General features: G+C 40.4%; 3 protein-coding genes across 5 annotated transcripts in view; 1 reads left to right on the top strand and 2 right to left on the bottom strand.

Moving 5' to 3' along the window:
* Window positions 1-9478, bottom strand: part of acadvl (acyl-CoA dehydrogenase very long chain) — a 52543-nt gene extending 43065 nt beyond the window's left edge. The window contains 10 exon segments of the mRNA XM_057321170.1: window positions 1236-1365; window positions 1481-1625; window positions 1857-1991; window positions 2663-2727; window positions 2842-2941; window positions 5791-5868; window positions 5959-6025; window positions 6592-6824; window positions 7574-7640; window positions 7817-9478. Coding sequence (XP_057177153.1) covers window positions 1236-1365; window positions 1481-1625; window positions 1857-1991; window positions 2663-2727; window positions 2842-2941; window positions 5791-5868; window positions 5959-6025; window positions 6592-6824; window positions 7574-7640; window positions 7817-7890 — 1094 coding nt within the window. The 5' untranslated portion in view covers window positions 7891-9478.
* A 267-nt stretch (window positions 9479-9745) lies between these two features.
* LOC130552290 (mucin-1-like) lies at window positions 9746-13472 on the bottom strand. Of its 2 annotated transcripts, XM_057330512.1 has the most exons (5): window positions 13306-13472; window positions 12080-12245; window positions 11265-11347; window positions 10838-11015; window positions 9746-10555 (listed from the first exon to the last, which is right to left on the bottom strand). In XM_057330512.1, the coding sequence occupies exon 5, from the start codon at window positions 10551-10553 to the stop codon at window positions 9942-9944; it is 612 nt and encodes a 203-aa protein (XP_057186495.1). In that variant the 5' UTR covers window positions 10554-10555; window positions 10838-11015; window positions 11265-11347; window positions 12080-12245; window positions 13306-13472; the 3' UTR covers window positions 9746-9941. The 2 variants fall into 2 exon arrangements, with proteins under 2 accessions (XP_057186495.1, XP_057186502.1); XM_057330519.1 differs by lacking the exons at window positions 12080-12245; window positions 13306-13472 and having other exon boundaries at window positions 11265-11457.
* Window positions 13473-17677: 4205 nt separating this feature from the next.
* LOC130560655 (uncharacterized) overlaps window positions 17678-18997 on the top strand; it is a 7379-nt gene continuing 6059 nt past the window's right edge. For both annotated transcript variants that reach the window (XM_057344616.1, XM_057344610.1), the window contains exons 1-2: window positions 17678-17942; window positions 18061-18103. In XM_057344616.1, the coding sequence (XP_057200599.1) occupies window positions 18070-18103 (34 nt within the window). In that variant the 5' untranslated portion in view covers window positions 17678-17942; window positions 18061-18069. The remainder of the gene's footprint in view (window positions 17943-18060; window positions 18104-18997) is intronic.

The following is an 18997-nucleotide window of genomic DNA, read 5'->3' as shown; positions in this document are numbered from 1 at the left end:
AGATAACAGCATATTTTGAGTAAGCCTGTGTAGGTAGACATGGATCAGCCTGTATTAAATTCAGTAGCGATGCCCCCTGGTGGTCACGATAGGATGTGTATAATGCTGTTTGTGTAGGTCAGGGGTCTTCAGTGTTTTTCGGGGCAAGGACCCCTTAGATGAGAGATGCATGGAGCAGGGACCCCCTTATACTAATGTGTAAACAGAGCTATTTAAATAGAAACAACCCTATTGTCACAGCAATATTATGTTAAGACATTACATTAGCACTATTATGCATGTTATTGTTGCACATACATACTTCTCTGTGTATTATTTTCATTGTTAATATAGATTGCTTGATTATTTTAAGGGATTTGCAGCATCATAGATTTTCATTTTACTGTGAGATGGACAATTAAACATTTACTTGTCCTGAACCTTAGTTTTTATTATGGCTTCAATGAGATGACTGACCCTGGTTAATTGCACAAAGACTACTCTAGTGGAGGTAGAGGTTGTCTCTGGATGTGACAGAAATCAGTGCAGATGTTATGCATTCTCTTGTAACAGCAGGCCGTTTTATTAAGTGTAATTATTATTTTTTCTTCCGTTTCTCTGTGCATTGCAGAACACACCGATATTTTATAATTCAGAGCTCTGTGGTCTTTCTCGTGGATCAGCATTGTCGCGGCTGTCACAAGTTTTTTTCTCCAGAGCATCATATCAGACTAAGGATAGCAACTCCGCGTTATTTTTTGAGCAACTTATCAGTGTTTACAACGCAGAAGCGGTGTAGTGTCATTTGCCTGTCAAATTAGCGCTTTACATCTTTAACAAATTTGAATAGAAGTTCAGAAATATATGAGCATGCACTTTATTGGCATGCAACTCCTTTCATGCGTACTCTGAACTTATCGGAAGGGAGACAGAGAATGCACTGATTCTAACCCTACCGGGTTTTTTATGATGCAGATGTAACGTTTCTTCTATTGCTTGCTTCTGCTGCCTGTATGGATGTTTTTGTCCGCACGCAGGTTAAAATTGCAATGCGTGGGAGCTTCAATGAGTCCGTGCACGTGCGCAGCTTAACGAGAACATTGGTTGTAATATTTCTGTACCCACGCTTTACATTTTTAACAAAAAGTTGCTTTTGAGTAAACAGTAATTAGCGGACCCCTTGCATTTCCACCCCCGGTTGAAGACCCATGGTGTAGGTGATTGTTATGTGTGTTTTCACTTGTGAGAACCCACACCTGATCCAGATCTTGCTTCCATTAAGGGTGAAGTATTGGCCACAGGGGGAGTGGACTGCAGTGGTTTTAATGGAGGCCGCATCTGATCCACTCGCTGGTTCAGTGAGACAGAAGGCAGCAATATTCTCTCCTATCAAGAACATGCAGGACAGTCAAATACTTTTTTCTAAATACAGCAGCCAGCTGTTATGAGTACTGAAAAATCCCATATTTTTAGGGTATCAAACATATTGAAGCTCCCTCACCTGTGGCCAACTTTGGAAGGTACTTCTCTTTTTGCTGGGGGTTACCAAACAACAAAATGCCCTTGAAACCAATGGACTGATGGGCACCCAAAGTGATGCCCACACCTAGATCGTGCATCCCCACAATCTCTACCAGCCTGGCATACTGTAAACAGAAAGAACAAGTACATCAGAGCTCCATCTGAATTCTTGCCCCTTTCACGATGTCTCTCAACTAAGGTTTATGCTTGAAAATGGATGTCATAACATAAGAATTTATCAAGGTGTCAAGAAGGTTCTCATGCCTTGATCATTCTTTTCACCTTGGTTTCCATTCTCTCCAGTTGATTTGTTTATCCTTTTTTATTGTTGACCTGGTAACATTTTTACGTCTCACCTGTGTGTTGGTGAGTCCCACACCACCCAGTTCTGCTGGCACTTGCAAACCAAAAGCTCCCATCTCCTTCAGGCCTTCCATGGTGTGGTCCTCAACTTTCTCTAGAGTATCATTCTTCATGGGGTCATTCACTTCCTGGAAACACACATCCCCACATTGTAGAGTAGATAACGGGTTAGAACACAAAACACAATAATTGAGCTTATCGATTTAAATGAAAAAATGTTTTGAATATATAAGCAGTGTTGGGCAAGTTACTCTGAAAAAGTCATTAATTACTAGTTACTAATTAGATTACTGTACAAATTACTCTCTCTAAAAAGTGTTTAATTAATTATTACTAATGACTTTTTATATCCTATATCAACCTTGATTAGTTAAGTGATTCAAGGATAGACATGAAACGGCTATTTTAATTCATTTAAATAAGTAATATATAACTACATAAAGTATTATTATTAAATGACCAAAGTATTACTAATGTGAAAATTATACATTAAAGCACGGATTTTAAAGTTAGACTTTGAATTTTGATGTCAATTCCACTATTGCACACACATATATTACACAGTAGTTAGTTTAATAACTTCAGAAGTAACTGTAATTAAATTACAGAAAAAATAAGAGAATTCCCTTACTTTACTTTTTTTACTCAAGGGAAAAGTAATTAAATTACAGTAACTAATTACTTAGTGACTAGTTACACCCAACATTGTATATAAGCAAACCAAAATAAAACAATCAATATCACAACGAACCAAACATACGATCGAGTTGGAAACATGTTGTCAGTGAATCTGACTTACCTCAAAAAATTTATTGCATGGTCCAACAAGCTCTTTGAGGAATTGAGCCTGCTCTTCATTTAGCACTACAAGGGTGAATGGAGAAATGTAACAATATTGAAAACAACAATTTATGTTAAACATTACACTTCAGAGATGCACTGTTATGTAAATACCTAAAGCCTGAGAATACTAAGTACTGTGATGAGTCGCCCATTGCCAGATGAGCATCACCATGGATATGGGGGAAATCAGCGTGACACACCTGCCGTTAGTCAGCACCTGCAGCTCGTTCCCAGGCTGAATAAAGCCAGGAGGATAGAGAGTCTCGGTGAGCTACGACTCCATACACTTCTCTTGTATGCTAATTCTCTTTTCTTTACCCAAACAGATACAAGTCCCTGACGACCGGCAGATACAGACTCTCCGAACCAGACTGTACACATTCCCCACACGGACTGCACGGAGAGATCCTCACAAGCCACTTTCACCCACGGATTGCACAGACAGATCAACGCCAGCTAATTCCCTAAGATAGTTTTCATTGCTGGAACCTTTCATAAATTACCCTCCGGGGCATTGTTCACTCACTCAACTCTCAACTCAACTTTATTTATATAGCGCTTTTACAATTTTCATTGTTACAAAGCAGCTGCACATGAGACACATTGACTACAAGCAAAACAATCAAAGTTGTACCTGCAAAAACAAGAAAAGGTTGAAAACACAGAAGACAGACACACCCACACACAAAACACTCCACACACACAACACGCACACGCACCAACACACACAGACACAGAGACACACACACACACGGATGCGCACGCACACACACACACACACACACACACACGTACGTACACAGACAAGTACGCACACACACACACGCTCAGTGAGAGCACACATTTAGGATAAAGGAGAGAGAAGCACAGGTCAAATATAACAGATAATAAATTCCTATATGCAATATTAATTAAGTAAAACTTTAAAATTCTAAAGCAGCCCCCCCGGCAGGCAAATAGTGCAAAAACAGTATGCAAACGGTGGCGAGGAACCCAAAACTCTAATCGAGAAAAAAAACCTCAGGAGAACCCAGGCCCAACCAGGGGATTCCAGTTCCCCTCTGGCAAAAGCTGCTGCCTCTGCACAAGCTCCAGAGAACTTGCACAACAAGGCTAAATAAAATAAATAAACTTAATAATAAAATAAATATAGTTTAAGATTATCATTAATAATCTAATAGCATTTGAAATTTTGTGGTGAAGACATGTCAAGAGACCGCGTCCTTCTTTATCCAGCTCTATCATCTCAGCTCTTGTCAGGTCCCCACTTCCCATTCTCCGCTCTACCATCAGGTCAGGCCATGAACTGCATCCTGCTCGCTGTGGTAACCTTGGAACAATGAGACAAGACTGGCTGAGAGTAGAGTACTGTTCTGTACTCTTTGATGCAACAAGTACATCAGTTGTGTTTTTGGTTCCGGTTGATCTAACTAATGCAGCCTAAACCCTCTGAAGATTTATATTATGGAAGAGTAATGTATGCAAGATTAAAAAGATGCGTCTTTAGTCTAGATTTAAACTGACAGAGTGTGTCTGCCTCCCGGACAGTGCAGGGAAGACTATTCCAAAGTTTAGGCGCTAGATAGGAAAAGGATCTACCACCTGCACTTGATTTTGAAATTCTAGGTATTACCAACTGACAGGACGCCTGAGAGCGTAATGCACGTGAAGGACTGTAATACAAAAGGAGTTCATTCAAGTACTGAGGAGCTAAACCATGTAAGGCTTTATAGGTAATAAGCAAGATTTTAAAGTTAACGCGATGCTTTATAGGTAACCAGTGCAAGGTTGACAGAACCGGGCTAATATGTTCATACTTTTTTGTACGTGTAAGAACTCGAGCTGCCGCGTTTTGGACCAATTGGAGTTTTTGTAATAAGCCTGCAGGGCAACCACCTAACAGTGCATTACAGTAATCTAGTCTTGACATGAATGCATGAATTAACTTCTCTGCATCTGAGATTGACAGCATATGACGTAGTTTAGATATATTCTTAAATGGAAAAACGCAATTTTACAGGTGTTGGCGACGTGGCTCTCAAATGACAGATTACTATCGAATAGAACGCCAAGATTCTTTGCTGACGACGAGGGTTTTATGGAACATCCGTCAATAGTTAAACAGTATTCTTGGTTGTTACTTATAGCAGTTTTCGGTCCAATAAGTAACACTTCCGTTTTGTCCGAGTTCAGTAATAAAAAGTTGTTACTCATCCAGTTTTTTATATCGACTATGCATTCCATTATTCGATGGAACTGCTGTGTTTCATGAGGCTTCGAGGAAATATAAAGTTGAGTATCATCAGCATAACAGTGAAAGCTAACTCCGTGTCGCTTTATTATATCTCCTAGAGGTAGCATGTATAATGCGAAGAGCAGAGGCCCTAAGACTGAGCCCTGTGGTACACCGTACTGGACTTGCGATTTGCGTGACACCTCATTGTTTATTGCTACAAATTGAAAACGGTCGGATAAATAAGATTTAAACCATTTCAAAGCTATTCCCTTAATGCCGACATAATTTTCGAGTCTATGTAGGAGTGTGCTGTGGTCAATGGTATCGAATGCAGCACTAAGGTCTAGCAGCACCAATAACGAGATACAACCTCGGTCAGACGCCAATAGCAGATCATTTGTAACTCTGATCAAAGCAGTCTCTGTACTGTGACATGCTCTAAATCCAGACTGGAATTCTTCATTGATGTCATTCCTTTGGAGGAAGGAGCATAATTGAGTTGAAACTACTTTTTCCAGAACTTTAGATATGAAAGGTAGATTCGATATAGGCCTGTAGTTCCTTAGTTCTCTAGGGTCGAGTTGGGTTTTTTTGACAAGGGGCCTTATAACAGCCACCTTATATGCTTTAGGCACATGTCCTAATGTCAGAGATGAGTTAATAATACCAAGAAGAGGACTCACAAGTCTGTTCGTCTCATGCTTCTCCTGTCACAACTGGTGGAGAATGCGGGCATAGGAGTACAAACGAATCAACAACAGACCCGGAAGTAAATTTTCAGACTGTGTTTCTCTCTCTCTCTCTCTGCATCTTAGGGAACCGCGCTCTATTTCTCCCACTCTCCTTACCTGAAACGGAGAGATGGAAGAAGTCATCGCCACTGGCTGAGCTCTCGACCCATCACAGAAGCTCAGCGACAGCTCACGCTAACAGACAAAGATGAACAACCCTTGGCCACATGACGGCTGCCACCGGCCGCTCGATTCCACTCCAGAAACGCACGCTATAATTCTCACCTCAGATGCTTGGCTTGCGTACAAACGCGCATTCTGCACTACCAGAGCTCCAGTTTGACGCTGCGCCCTAATAAAGCAGATCAAGTCAGTCATAATATACAATAACATTTACAGTATAATGTTGTTAACCTTGCTTATGTTTCAGTAAATTCACAGCTATCAGATCTCGCACACATTTATGCACAAATATAAGTAAATACAATGACCAGTTAATGTCGGTCGAACAAAAACAATGCCTCTCACCCTGCAATAGCTGGCTGTAAATGAAGGACTGTGCCGCAGATCGCAGGACTTTGACTAACTTTACGCAGCTTGGTTTCAAGACCAGTATTTTACCGCTGTTTATCTCCCGAGGTGTGGATGTGCCAAACTGCCTACGGATCGAAAACCTATGAAATGAAATATTGCGATGCACAACACGAGATAATGTCCAACGAGACGTTTCGGACTAGGCTCAGTGTTCCAATGGGCAGGAGAACATGTTTTATCTCGTCCTTGAGTGACTTTTAAAGGCAGTGACTCTATAACGTTTGGAATGTGCCAATCCGAAGCCTAGAAGGCGTATGACGCCACGGCACACTGCCACCTGACCAAACTCGCCGACCTGGATGACATAGAAGCATACTTACACACCTTTGAGGTAATCGCCGCCCCGGAATCCTGGGATAGAACTGAGTGGGTATGGATTCTAACCCCGTTTCTGACCAGGGAAGCTCAACTACGACACTCTTAAATGGGAAATCCTCGCCCGAGTTGGCGTCTCCCCGGTCAACGCGGCACAGCAGTTTCATGAGTGGAGATACCAGGAAGACATACCGATCTGTGCCCAGGCGGCACACCTGACCCGTCTTACTCACCTCTGGCTGCTGCATGTAAGGGATTATATGAAAATAGCTACAGTACAAATAAATCAGAATTGAGTATGGAATTTTATGAAATATGGAAATTTTACATAAATCCTATGTAATCATACATCAAAGCAAGAAAAATAAATAACGACACCAACCAAAATACTTGATGTTCCAGCACTGTATAATTTAATATGTTAATCTTAATCTGAGAATTTGAATTAATTCAGAATAAGTGTATTTATTTGGGGGCCACAAGGGGATTCACCCTACACAAAGGAAACTAAAAAGTTTGAGAACCACTGTAAGCAATGGACACGGACAATGTGACAAATCGTGATACTGTTTCCATCACATGACATTGACAAAAAGGCTACAAAGTATAGCAGAGCACTGACAAGGATAATATAACCTTGTAACTCTCTCCACACTCTCTCATATACACGCACACAAACAAACATTCACATACACAAATAGAAACGCTTGCCATATTTATGTAACACTTAAATGTCATATTTTCAGTCAATGACAGTTTTTACATTAGAATACATGGCACAGAGCCCAGTACCAGTACTCCTGCATGTCATGTGAAATGGAAGTGAACTTTACTCCAGATTTATATAGAGGGCTGTCTTGGGACAAGCACCTGTTTTGTCCTGTGGATGTGATCAGATTGGCTACAGCATAATCTTATGTGACAGTACTTGACTTGGTGACATAACCCTAATGTGAATTAAAAACTGTACATTTATGCTGATAATTCTCACCTCAGCTGCTTGGCTTGCGTACAAACGCGCATTCTGCACTACCAGAGCTCCAGTTTGACGCTGCGCCCTAATAAAGCAGATCAAGTCAGTCATAATATACAATAACATTTACAGTATAATGTTGTTAACCTTTCTTATGTTTCAGTAAATTCACAGCTATCAGATCTCGCACACATTTATGCACAAATATAAGTAAATACAATGACCAGTTAATGTCGGTCGAACAAAAACAATGCCTCTCACCCTGCAATAGCTGGCTGTAAATGAAGGACTGTGCCGCAGATCGCAGGACTTTGACTAACTTTACGCAGCAACATGATGGTTTCAAGACCAGTATTTTACCGCTGTTTATCTCCCGAGGTGTGGATGTGCCAAACTGCCTACGGATCGAAAACCTATGAAATGAAATATTGCGATACACAACACGAGATAATGTCCAACGAGACGTTTCGGACTAGGCTCAGCGTTCCAATGGGCAGGAGAACATGTTTTATCTCGTCCTTGAGTGACTTTTAAAGGCAGTGACTCTATAACGTTTGGAATGTGCCAATCCGAAGCCTAGAAGGCGTATGACGGGTACTCCGTGCCAAAACCTAACGTCCGATCGACCGACCGACCGACCGACCGTCTAATCGAACGTCTGACCTAACGTCTTGAGCTTTGAGCGTCTAACAGTGCGGGTGACCCACGTGACGACCTGACGTGACGTCAAAGTCTCCAAATTAGCATTTTTTTAAACCAGTGTCTATTAACACATTCAACCGATAGGCTGCCCAGTGGCGTATGGTGTAAGGCAGGGGTCTTCAACTACTTTTCTTTGAGGGCCAGATTCCAAAAGTATAAATAGGATGCGGGCCAGTTTTTTACCATATTCTCATTTCTTCTGTTATTTATTGCGTTTTGTTCCTTTTATACTGTTTTTGTTGCTGTTACTTATAGGCCATGATTAAAACATGCACACAAATATTGCATCCAGTATTTGTGCCTTATCATGATATTCAATTAAAAGGGATATTGTCTTTTCAATTGTATTTTATATTCCTTAATGCGTTACTTTACCCAAAAATTGCTACTAATTTACTGACCCACAGTCCTCCAGTACATCGAGATGTGGGTGGCATTGTTTTTTCAAGAAGATATTTCTGAAGATATTTGGTTGAATTAATTAAAGTTCAATCAATAAAAGTAAAATACGCAAATACATTCAACACAAAAGTAATCCCTGCCCCTTGTGACGTTAAATTAGCGTCTTATAAAGCGAGTCAATTGATCTGTGCAAGAAACTGAATGCTATTATCACATCTTCGGGTGAATTCCGATCGCATTCATGTGCCCCGCGCACTTATAGGGCAGATCCTTTGTATAGTGCGAGTTCTGGGGGGAGATGAACAGCTGTTTTTTGTAAATATAGCCGTTATACATAATGAATGCAGTAATAAAAACAACAGCGTTTCCCCCTTATCTGAGACAACCGTTCACGTGGTGTACCCTTCCTACAGTTAGCCTACTTTCAAGGGCACAAAACACATTTTAGAGCGCCACCTATCGCGTGCGCAAACCGATTGCCTGTGGCTGTGCAATGCATTTCTGATTATAACGTTGTAAATAACATTAAGTTTCTTGGACTGACCGATCAATTCGCTTTATAAGACGTAAAACATTATGAGCCTTGGGAATTACTTTCGTTTTGAATGTAGCAGCGTTTTGGACTTTTAAAGATGTGGCGTCTCAGGAGGATGTGCATTTAAAGCACACCGTTCTTAAAGTCTCTCCACTTATTTGAAATGTTAAGGCGGGCCAGGAAAAGATGATTGGCGGGCCGCATTTGGCCCACGGGCTGCCAGTTGCCTAGCCCTGGTGTAAGGTCTGTATAGCCTAGCACAGGAGATCGGGGTTCTAATACACCTCTCGTTCCCGATCATAAAGGCTTTTGTTTTCAATAAAATTGATTGAACACTTAAATTCATTTTTATTCATACAGTTTAAGTTTAGGGTAAGGTTAGGGGTTGGTGTAGGCCTTTAATATCTCAATGAGTTGGCCTAATTTTTATAATTTTTATAAATATAATAATTTACACTCTGTTATAATTGCATAATGTTTAATACACAACCATACTGAGGTGCAAATAGAAACGTTAACTTAATCCAAAGAAAATATTTTTTGTTAGTGTAAATAGCAAATCGCTAAGAAATACTGCTATTTTCACTTCTACTGCTTTTTCAATACTTTGCATATTGCTATTTATTGCTATTTACAGGGCGCTGCCTGTTTTTAAACAGGTGAAGAGCATTAAATACAGATATTTTATATTTGTACAACAATACAATTTGGATACCGGGCTGGATACCGGAATGGACGCCGGCTGGATCACCGGACTGGACGCCGGCTGGACGTTGGCTGCACCGGACTGGACGCCGGCTGGATCACCGGACTGGACGCCGGCTGGACCACCGGACTGGACGCCGGCTGGACCACCGGACTGGACGCCGGCTGGATCACCGGACTGGACGCCGGCTGGATCACCGGACTGGACGCCGGCTGGATCACCGGCCTGGACACATGACTGGACAAAAGACTGGACAAAAGACTGGACACAGGACTGGACACAGGACTGGACGCCGGCTGCACCGGGCTGGACGCCGGCTGCACAGGACTGGACACTGGACAGGACATCAGCAGCACCACCGGACTGGACGCCGGCCACACCACCGGACTGGACGCCGGCCGCACCACCGGACTGGACGCCGGCCGCACCACCGGACTGGACGCCGGCCGCACCGGACTGGATGCCAGCCGCACCGGACTGGATGCCGGCCGCACCGGACTGGATGCCGGCTGCACCGGCGTGGACGCTCCTCCGCTGCTCCTCTCCCTCCTTCTCCGCACCACCGGATCCATAGCCGACCTTGGCGAATCCGTGGGGACCGGAGGGAGTTCCGCAGTGGAGGAATCAGCCGACGTCATCCCCGGATGTGACATGACTAAGGAAGCAGAGCCATGACAGTTATTGGCTTGAGAATATTTTTTGTCGTCACTGCATTTAATTTAATGAAGTGTTTAACAGTCGAGATCCGAAACTGGCAAACAATAAAAACAAAACTAAAGTACTCTGAAGGTGATGATGTGATTTTTTGCTAGTGTGTTTGTTAACTGACTAGGTGCAGGTGGCAGGCAGTGGAGGATTATGGGGAATTTAGTGTGCTGGTGAGGAGGGATGACTGGTGAGTTGTAACACAAAGATACAATAAAGGCAAAGTGCAAACCTTTCTTTGAAAAACTCGCTTGGAGTCTTCAAATTCTTCCAGTTGAGCTGTGTGAAGTAACTGATATCTGGCCACACAACCATCAAGTCTTGTGAGTCTGCTTGAGCCAAAACGAATATGCTTCAAGTCCCATTGGCTCTTCTCCATGATGCCCTGAGTCCAGTTGTCCTGTTATATTCTGTTGAAAGATTAAAAATAGGTTACACTTTATATTAAGGTACACTAATTCATCATTACCTTCTTGCTTATTAACACGCATATCAGTTGTATATAATGTATAAATTACATAAGAATGCCTTAGTCTGCGAACCTAACTACTACCAACTACGCAGTTATTATGAGTTTATTGAAGCAAAAGTCCTGGTTAATAGTTAGTTAATAGTGAGAATTGGTCCATATTTAAAAGTTTGACCGTTTTTTTATTTACTTGTCTTGAAAGTTTTCTCAGGACATCATATCTCTTGGTATAATCCTTGCATTGTTGTCCTTTGCCATGTCGTCCAAGATCACCTTTAAAAAAAAAAAAAAATTACAGTTACAATTTTCAAATAGATTAGCATGCATATAGAGGGTATGCATTTAGGTCATTTTCCCACGTGAACATGTCGGGATACACCCTGTGACACGCTCCCCTTGGTGGCAAAACACCCATCATGACTGAGGAGAATACTATAAACAGTGAAAATGGGACTCAAACACACAATTATCTGCTGAAATTACAAGCAGCTGGACTCGACGGTGATCCTTACGACTTTCCAATGACTTAAAAAGATTTCCTGATATTGTAAGTGTGACGAGGGAGGCGTGACGAGAGCCGTGAGGCAGGGAGGCGGGGCCGGTGGTGTGAGTGATAGTGGGAATCAGCTGCGCGCACACCGGTCCCGCATGTCTCATGGAGGAGATCGGAAGCATAAAAGGACGAGCGACAGGAGTGTACGACGAGAGAGGCCCGGGCCCGGACATATGTTAAGTTTTGTTTATGTTTGTGTGGCCGGCAGTCTACCGTGAGGTGGCTGCCGGCCTTTTTACTTCCGGATAATTGTTTGTTTATTTTGATTAGTTTATTGTGAATGTTCACCGGTTCCCGCCTCCTTCCTTCCCTTTTATTGAGCCTTTTGTTACAATAAGCAATCATTTTGCAGAGTGTTTTGCCACACACGGCAGCGCGTTCTGGCATGCTCATGTGGTGTTCACATGGTAAAGTGATGACACGTCCATACCCTGGTTTTAAATATGACTGACCTAGCATTATCCCACTCCATAATCCAGCATATGGAAGAAGATATGTGGTGATTTGATCAATAAGGCCTTTGCAGTAGTAAACATTGGGGAGACCATCTTTTTCAAGTGGAGCACTGGAGTAAACTCTCTTGTAATGTTTTGCGAAGTTGTTGTTGCCTTTAAGTTCCTAAAGGGAACAGTAAATAGGTTATTAATGGTGAAAAGCCCCCCAAAAAGATGAAACATGTCTTCTTGGATTCCAAACTCATAAACGTAAAAAAATCATAAACATACTCTGACCTTTTAATCTGTTAAATTGATCACATTTTATAGTAAATTTGTTACACACATGCATGACATTATACGTATTTAAATAGTATTTTTTTTTTAAATTCTGAAGAAAACAAGAATAATTTTATAAAATAATGTCACATGCACCTTTTTGGCGCCAATGTTTCAGCCATTTTTAATCATCAGCTATCCACAGGACAATGATCTAAAAACAAATATCATATTTACAAAAAAAAAATTGTCACTGAGCAAAAAAATAAGCTTCTGCCATTGCGCACTCCAGACCCTAACCCTTTAAAAATTGAGTTGAGAGAACTGAAGAGGCACCTGTTCGATCATTCCTGATTTCTATATCTTTTCTACTCTATCTACATATATAAAAAAAAGAATTTAGCTCTGTACACTGTAGTAGGCTTTGTGAGACGTGTTTTTATTGCACTTATGCTTTTTGTTGTCCTAATCTTGACCCAATTGCTTCCATTGTTTACACAACTTGTTTACGCTTTGGGTAAATGCATCTGCTAAATGAGTAAATGTAAATGTAAGAGGAGAAGCACCAAAATATTGGATACAAAGTAATGATTAACTAGCTACTTAATAGTTTGTAGGTTGCATTTTTTTTTTTTTATTCCAGTAATTTTTAAAATAGTGAATTGTACTTCAGTAACAAATAATCAAGTTACTTGTAGACGTGCGGTAAATAAAAATAGAAAGCAGGCATCTGATTGGCAAAAAAACAAAAAAGGAGCATAGGCCACACCCCTGACCACGCCCCACACACATTAGTCTGACACTCCACAAAATGATACATCTTTTTTACTTGTTTGTCTCTGTGAACAAAATAGATTGTATTTGCGCAATTTACATGGGTCCTCCCACGAGGTCTCAAAATAGGTATCTGTATTTAAAATCACATCCCTGAGAAATGTTCTGATACAACTAGAAATTATATTTACCTGTAAGTCCTCAGCATTAGTTTTTGACTTTGCAGTCACATCTTAGTTCCGGTTTTCTGCATCAGCGTCTGCAAGTTCCTGAAATGCTTCTCAACTCTTGATCGACTGCATGGACTGGAGAATACAACTGCAGCACTTTCCACCATGTCATTAAGTTCTGCCAAAGTACTTGCAGTTGTAAGGACACCAAAAACATGCATGGCCAGATGGTAGTGGCTCTGTGCACTGGGAAAATGAAAATATTTTGTTGAATATTTCATGTACAGTACATGTAACTTTGATATATACATAAATAATATGTGTTATTTGCATGACTATGTATAAAAAGAAAGACTATTATGTCAAGACCATTTGAGAGAGTTGTTTTTCCAGTTCACAGTGTGCCTGATTGATCACAGCAGCACAAAGCTGGGTCATTGCTGTGATTCGGTTATATTTATATTTATACTTATACAATTATTTTTACACTGGTGGTTCACCGAATATAGATGTTTTTTAGCATGCACAAGAATGTCCAATAGTTTGAATGAAACTGATTACTGCGTTCCCCCAAAAAATATGAAAATTAATCAGTGTAGTTCAACAAAATGGTTTTGATCAAGCTGAAAAATCACAGAATCCAAGGAATGACCCAGCTACTTCAAATAGAAGAGGACTTTCAAACAGAATATTTTATTACTTAAAGTGAAAGAAATTGAGCAGGAATAATACATTATGCTTACTATTTTCTGCATATTTCCTTGGCATTCTTCATGACATGACTCAGGCATCGATGGAGAATAGGCACCTCAAAGTCTTCTTTGCTTCCTTCTCCCATTGCTATCTTGTGGTAGACATCGATAGTATCATGCAGATTTTTTCTGGCAAATGCTAAGCATATTGCCTGCATTAGTACAATCGACCCATCACACATGAGCATAATGGGTGACCGCACGGCTGACCGTCCAAAGGATGCCTCTAGGAAAAATATGACTGAGGCTGTGGTGTGGTCACAGATCAGATATGTTGCCACTGGAAATGGAGAGGAGTTTTTATGTGGGTTCCTGACCACCAGCTCATACACATAGAAAGGTGGACAGGCCTTCTCTTTCTTTATGATACTGCCTGTGGCATCAAGATAGACAATGTCTTCTCTGCATCGTTCCTGGTATATATTGATGCTCCTCTTCGATCCGCAGTGAAACACCTTTTGGGTGCAACAACACCTTTTGCAGAACCTCCTCTGGAGTGTTACTTTTCTTCTCGATCATTCTTTGGAGACTCAGGATTTTGTTGCTGTGATAACGGCTTTTCTGGCGCACTTCCCATGATATGTTTTTTAAAACATTGGGGCTAGGAGCCTCATCCCTACAGCCAGATTCCACTATGTTTTTATCCAATTTTCCAAGTTTTTTCAGGTAAATTGCTTGGGGTAATTGGTGTTGTAATTCTTGGCCTACTACTTCTCTATCGCGAGCTCTAATTGGTCTCCTCTTCAGCTCAGTGCGATTATGAATGGCCTCCCCACCCTTAAACTCAACTGACACCTTTAAGTCGCCACAGCCTACAGACAGAGTGAAAGTGATTGGGCAGTCCTCAAACCTGCAGTATCCACAACACCAAAACTCAGACTTTGCTTTGTTGGAGCCCAAAACCTTCAGCCTGTGTCTTTTAAACGCCAATGAACAATAGGGATGTATGGTCCGCAATCCTTCAGAAATAAGGTTTGTCCACTGAAGGCTTTTGAACCCTCTTTTCCCCCTATTTTGTTTTATTTTTTCCCATTCACTCCTATCAAGGAAAAAATACTGTGGTTTCTGTGGGACTTTAATCTTGATGAATCCACTTTCATCAGAACTGCTGGTCAAGTACTCCTGTTGAAAGTGGATAATGATTAATGTATAATTATTATTTTAAATTTGAATCATTTTATGCATTTAGATCCATACATTTTAACATTGAGAGATTTTCTTTTAAAAATTTAAAAATATAATAATAAAAAGAACAATATAACATTGAAGGGCAGACCTTGTTTTAATTCAATTTAACCATGCTGCTCTTTTTAGTCATGGACAGCTGATGTATTATAAGTAGTATATATAGGGGTCATTGTGTCAAAATGATTGATGGTGACCCTTGACCTTTGCGGGGGGGTTGAATTACTTCCGGACCACCCACGTTGCGAGGGAACGCCCCCTTTGCGTTGACCTTTGACCGTATCCGCCCCATTGTGAGGGACTGCCCCCTTTGTGTTGAACTTTTGCCCTTTGACAGTATCTGTCCATGTCGTGAGGGATTGCCCACGTCTGGAGTTGAACTCTTGAACTTTTGCCCGTAGGGTTACCGAACATTTTTCTCTCTTTTCCGGAGATCATGTTTGGACATGTTTTAATGAGGTTGACGCGTATCTTATGCGTGAATAAATAAAGCAACGAGTGATTAAATAAAACAATAAATCGGCGAATAAGTGATTAAAGAAAGAATTGGTTATATAAGTGATTAAATAAATAATGAATACGCAAATAAACAAAGCAAGTAATCAATAAGTAAATAAACAAATAAACAAAGCAAGGAATGAATAAGTAATTAAATAAAGCACTATATATATATATACTGTATAGGCTGTGATAAAACTGTGGTAAAACTTACGTTGGTTGAAAGATCACATTCCTGCCGTTATACTGAAAGGACTGTTTCAGACATTCCAGCGTTGCAAACACGCCGACTCGTAAATCGTCGTGACGTTTAAGCGGTGCGTAATTCAGCGTTTTCATCCGGCAGGGCGACAGCGTCGGGCGTTTTAATCGGGTATGATTTGTTTTACATCCTGTGGGAATATTTTTGAGATAAAAGTATGATTTAAATATCAATATAATCAATAAGTGTTTTCTTTCATTTGTTTCATTAAGCTGTGTGTTTTTGTCATGTGCTTTCTATTTCACTCAGTGGAAAGTTACTGGGGCAAACAAAGAAAACAGAGAAAGTTGGGGGTTGGAGTCGTAAATTATCTAGATAAACACACACACATATAAAGAGTCACAAAGAAAAATAAATGTTATGAATCAATCCACTGCATTTGTTCTAAGTATTATCATGAGTTGTGATGTGTTTTAATGAATCATAGGATTAAGAAACAACGCTACATAATTAAAAGTATTAGATGATTAAGTGTTTTCTTTTTACTAAAAGAATGTTAAGAATGTTGGTATGTTGTCCGGCCACAGGGAACTGTTTCTAGGAGACCGCTCCCCAAAAAGAAACTGTCCTGGAGAACATTCCTCAGGACTGGCGATTGACCACTGGATATACGTTTTGAAATGTTATTTTACAGGAACTTTGAAAAAGGACTTCACGGTGATTGGTGGAAAGGGAGCAAAAAGCAGAGGAGGAGTCAGAAGATAGAACGACGTCACATACTTTATAAATAGGAGTGTTTTTAATATTTTGGGGTTGTTGGTTTTTCGGAGGTCGTCTGACAACCCAAAGCTTTGTTACAGCTTTTCACATCTGATAATAAAACCTCATATTACTTTTGAGCAAATTGTCTCTTCAAATTTCTGAACATGCAGGACTGCCTTTAAAGTCCAACAATCCCTATCGTGAAAAATTGGCCGGATTACGACCGGTTATTTGTGTAGCTTTACGAGCGAGCGTATTATCTCGACACAGGGATGCGTTGTATAGGATAGGCAGCTGCGGCTTTCCCCCTCGGGCAATGCGTGACCAATTGACCTTTGTGTACCCGAAGCATTCTATGGGGCAAACTATAATCTCGCTATATCTCTAACTAATCAGAAAACAACTTTCCACTAACATTCTGAACATATCCGAGTTTAAAACGAGATGCTAAAACATATCCGCTTTACTCCTCGTTATCTGTTTTGTTTAAACGCGTAGCTTGAAAGCAATGCATGATATAGCCCCTCTGTTCGTATTCAAGATGCCTTTTCCATAGAGCAATGGCTCCATCTTTTGGATGTGCAATGTCATGACTTCAGGCATTTAGTAAAACCTATATAACCAGCTCCTCAAGGATTCTGGCTCATTTCCGAAGCTTTTCTGACATACATACAGAGATCCCGGGATTATCAGCGATGGAAGACTGCCGTAAGTGATTTTTTTTAATCATCAGTGCAGTTGACTGAATGAATCAATGAATCAATCAATGAATACTGACTATTTAAATTATGAATACGTGACTTGTGAGCTGTCAAATGACCATGCCATTCTTTTTAAATAGCCGTAATCTAGCCAAGATGCTGTCGACACCCTAAAAGTGTTTTTATTTTTATTATTATTTTTTTTAATAGAATCTATTGCTTATAACTGTGATTCCGATTTTAATTTATTGACGCAGAGTGAAGACGTACAATTCAATGGACGGTTAGAATGCGGTAGTTTTCGTTTATGTGGATCTAAAACACCCTTATTCTTTTGATTAAAATATGTGCTTTAAAATAGTATTTGATTTGTCTACGTAAGCGATCAACCAGCCGTTTCAGGCATCGTATTATAGCAAAGTAATTTGCTAAAATACATTATGCTTGTTACATCGAGTGTGAATCGTAAATGCTTTGCGTGGTTTTTTTTTTATAGGAATTGTCTTGCAGGTACAAACAATTACGATCGAGATGAATATGTTGACATTGAACAACTACGTAAGTTATATCATTTTACTTGTGTTTGTCGAGCAAAAAATATATATGTTTATATTCTGATGTTTTTTAAAACCAAGGTTGAGCCACTAATATGTAAACTATGCTATGTTTTCGATAGTGAATATGTATGCCGTACACACAGGACGCCGCTTCAAATCAAGGTACAACATCTTTTTCTTATATCATATTAGAAACATTCGGCCATGTACGGTTGTTACTGTCGGTACACGATCCGGGATGCCTGCACGATCCGTCCGCGCATGCGCATAATAACGTAGTAGATAATTCTGTTTAGTGACGACACTGCACGATCTGTTCCACGCTTGAGCACGTTTGTACCGCGACTTTCACTACTGTCCACCTCTGGTCTCATGTCACTTCTGTGCACACTATGCGTTGAAATACTCTGTAACGTTTCCCCAGACTTGTTTGTAGTTCTTTCTTCATGTAAGTGCAGATAATCTAGGCGGAAATGCATATTATGTTCCTTATTGTGTTCTGTAAACACCATTGAAGGGATTATTCCTCATTTAGATTATATAGATAGATATATTAGCCTATATATAGACCCATACTAATACAAAATGAGTCGATTTAAAGTTAACTAATATTAGCAGCTTTTAATAAAAACCGTCTTTGACAATACTACTGACCTCAGATCGAAACACAGCAAGTTAAGTAGGCCTAATGCCATGCAGCAATGAATCGCAAAGGGGACTATGGAGGAAACTGAAGGTTTGCAGTGACAGACTCTCAAGACTCAGACTTTATTCCACATGTAACCAAAATCGTGTATGTTCATGTAACAACTCCTTTATTATTTTGGATTGGCAACCACGTAAACACATCGTAATGCATAGCGTAAGCTACATTTTAAAACATCAAAATAGACCCGCCGTGAACTGTTAAATGAAAAACACAATGTAGCCTACAAAAATATGCCGCCAGTTGTGCCGTCTGGCCGTCAAGTGTTTCATCGCATGCTTGATACCAATAGTGTAGGGAAACCGTGACGTTGTTTACTACGTCATTATGCGCATGCGCAGAACGGATCG

The sequence above is a fragment of the Triplophysa rosa genome, linkage group LG1 (assembly GCF_024868665.1).
Source record: "Triplophysa rosa linkage group LG1, Trosa_1v2, whole genome shotgun sequence".
In the NCBI taxonomy this organism is placed as follows: domain Eukaryota; kingdom Metazoa; phylum Chordata; class Actinopteri; order Cypriniformes; family Nemacheilidae; genus Triplophysa; species Triplophysa rosa.
The sequence above is the reverse complement of the archived record's forward strand: the minus strand, read 5'-3'. Positions and strand labels throughout refer to the sequence as shown.

Excerpts from the sequence above, each read along its gene's own strand:
- LOC130552290 (XM_057330512.1), bottom strand. The coding sequence starts at position 10,553 with ATGTCACATCCGGGGATGACGTCGGCTGATTCCTCCACTGCGGAACTC.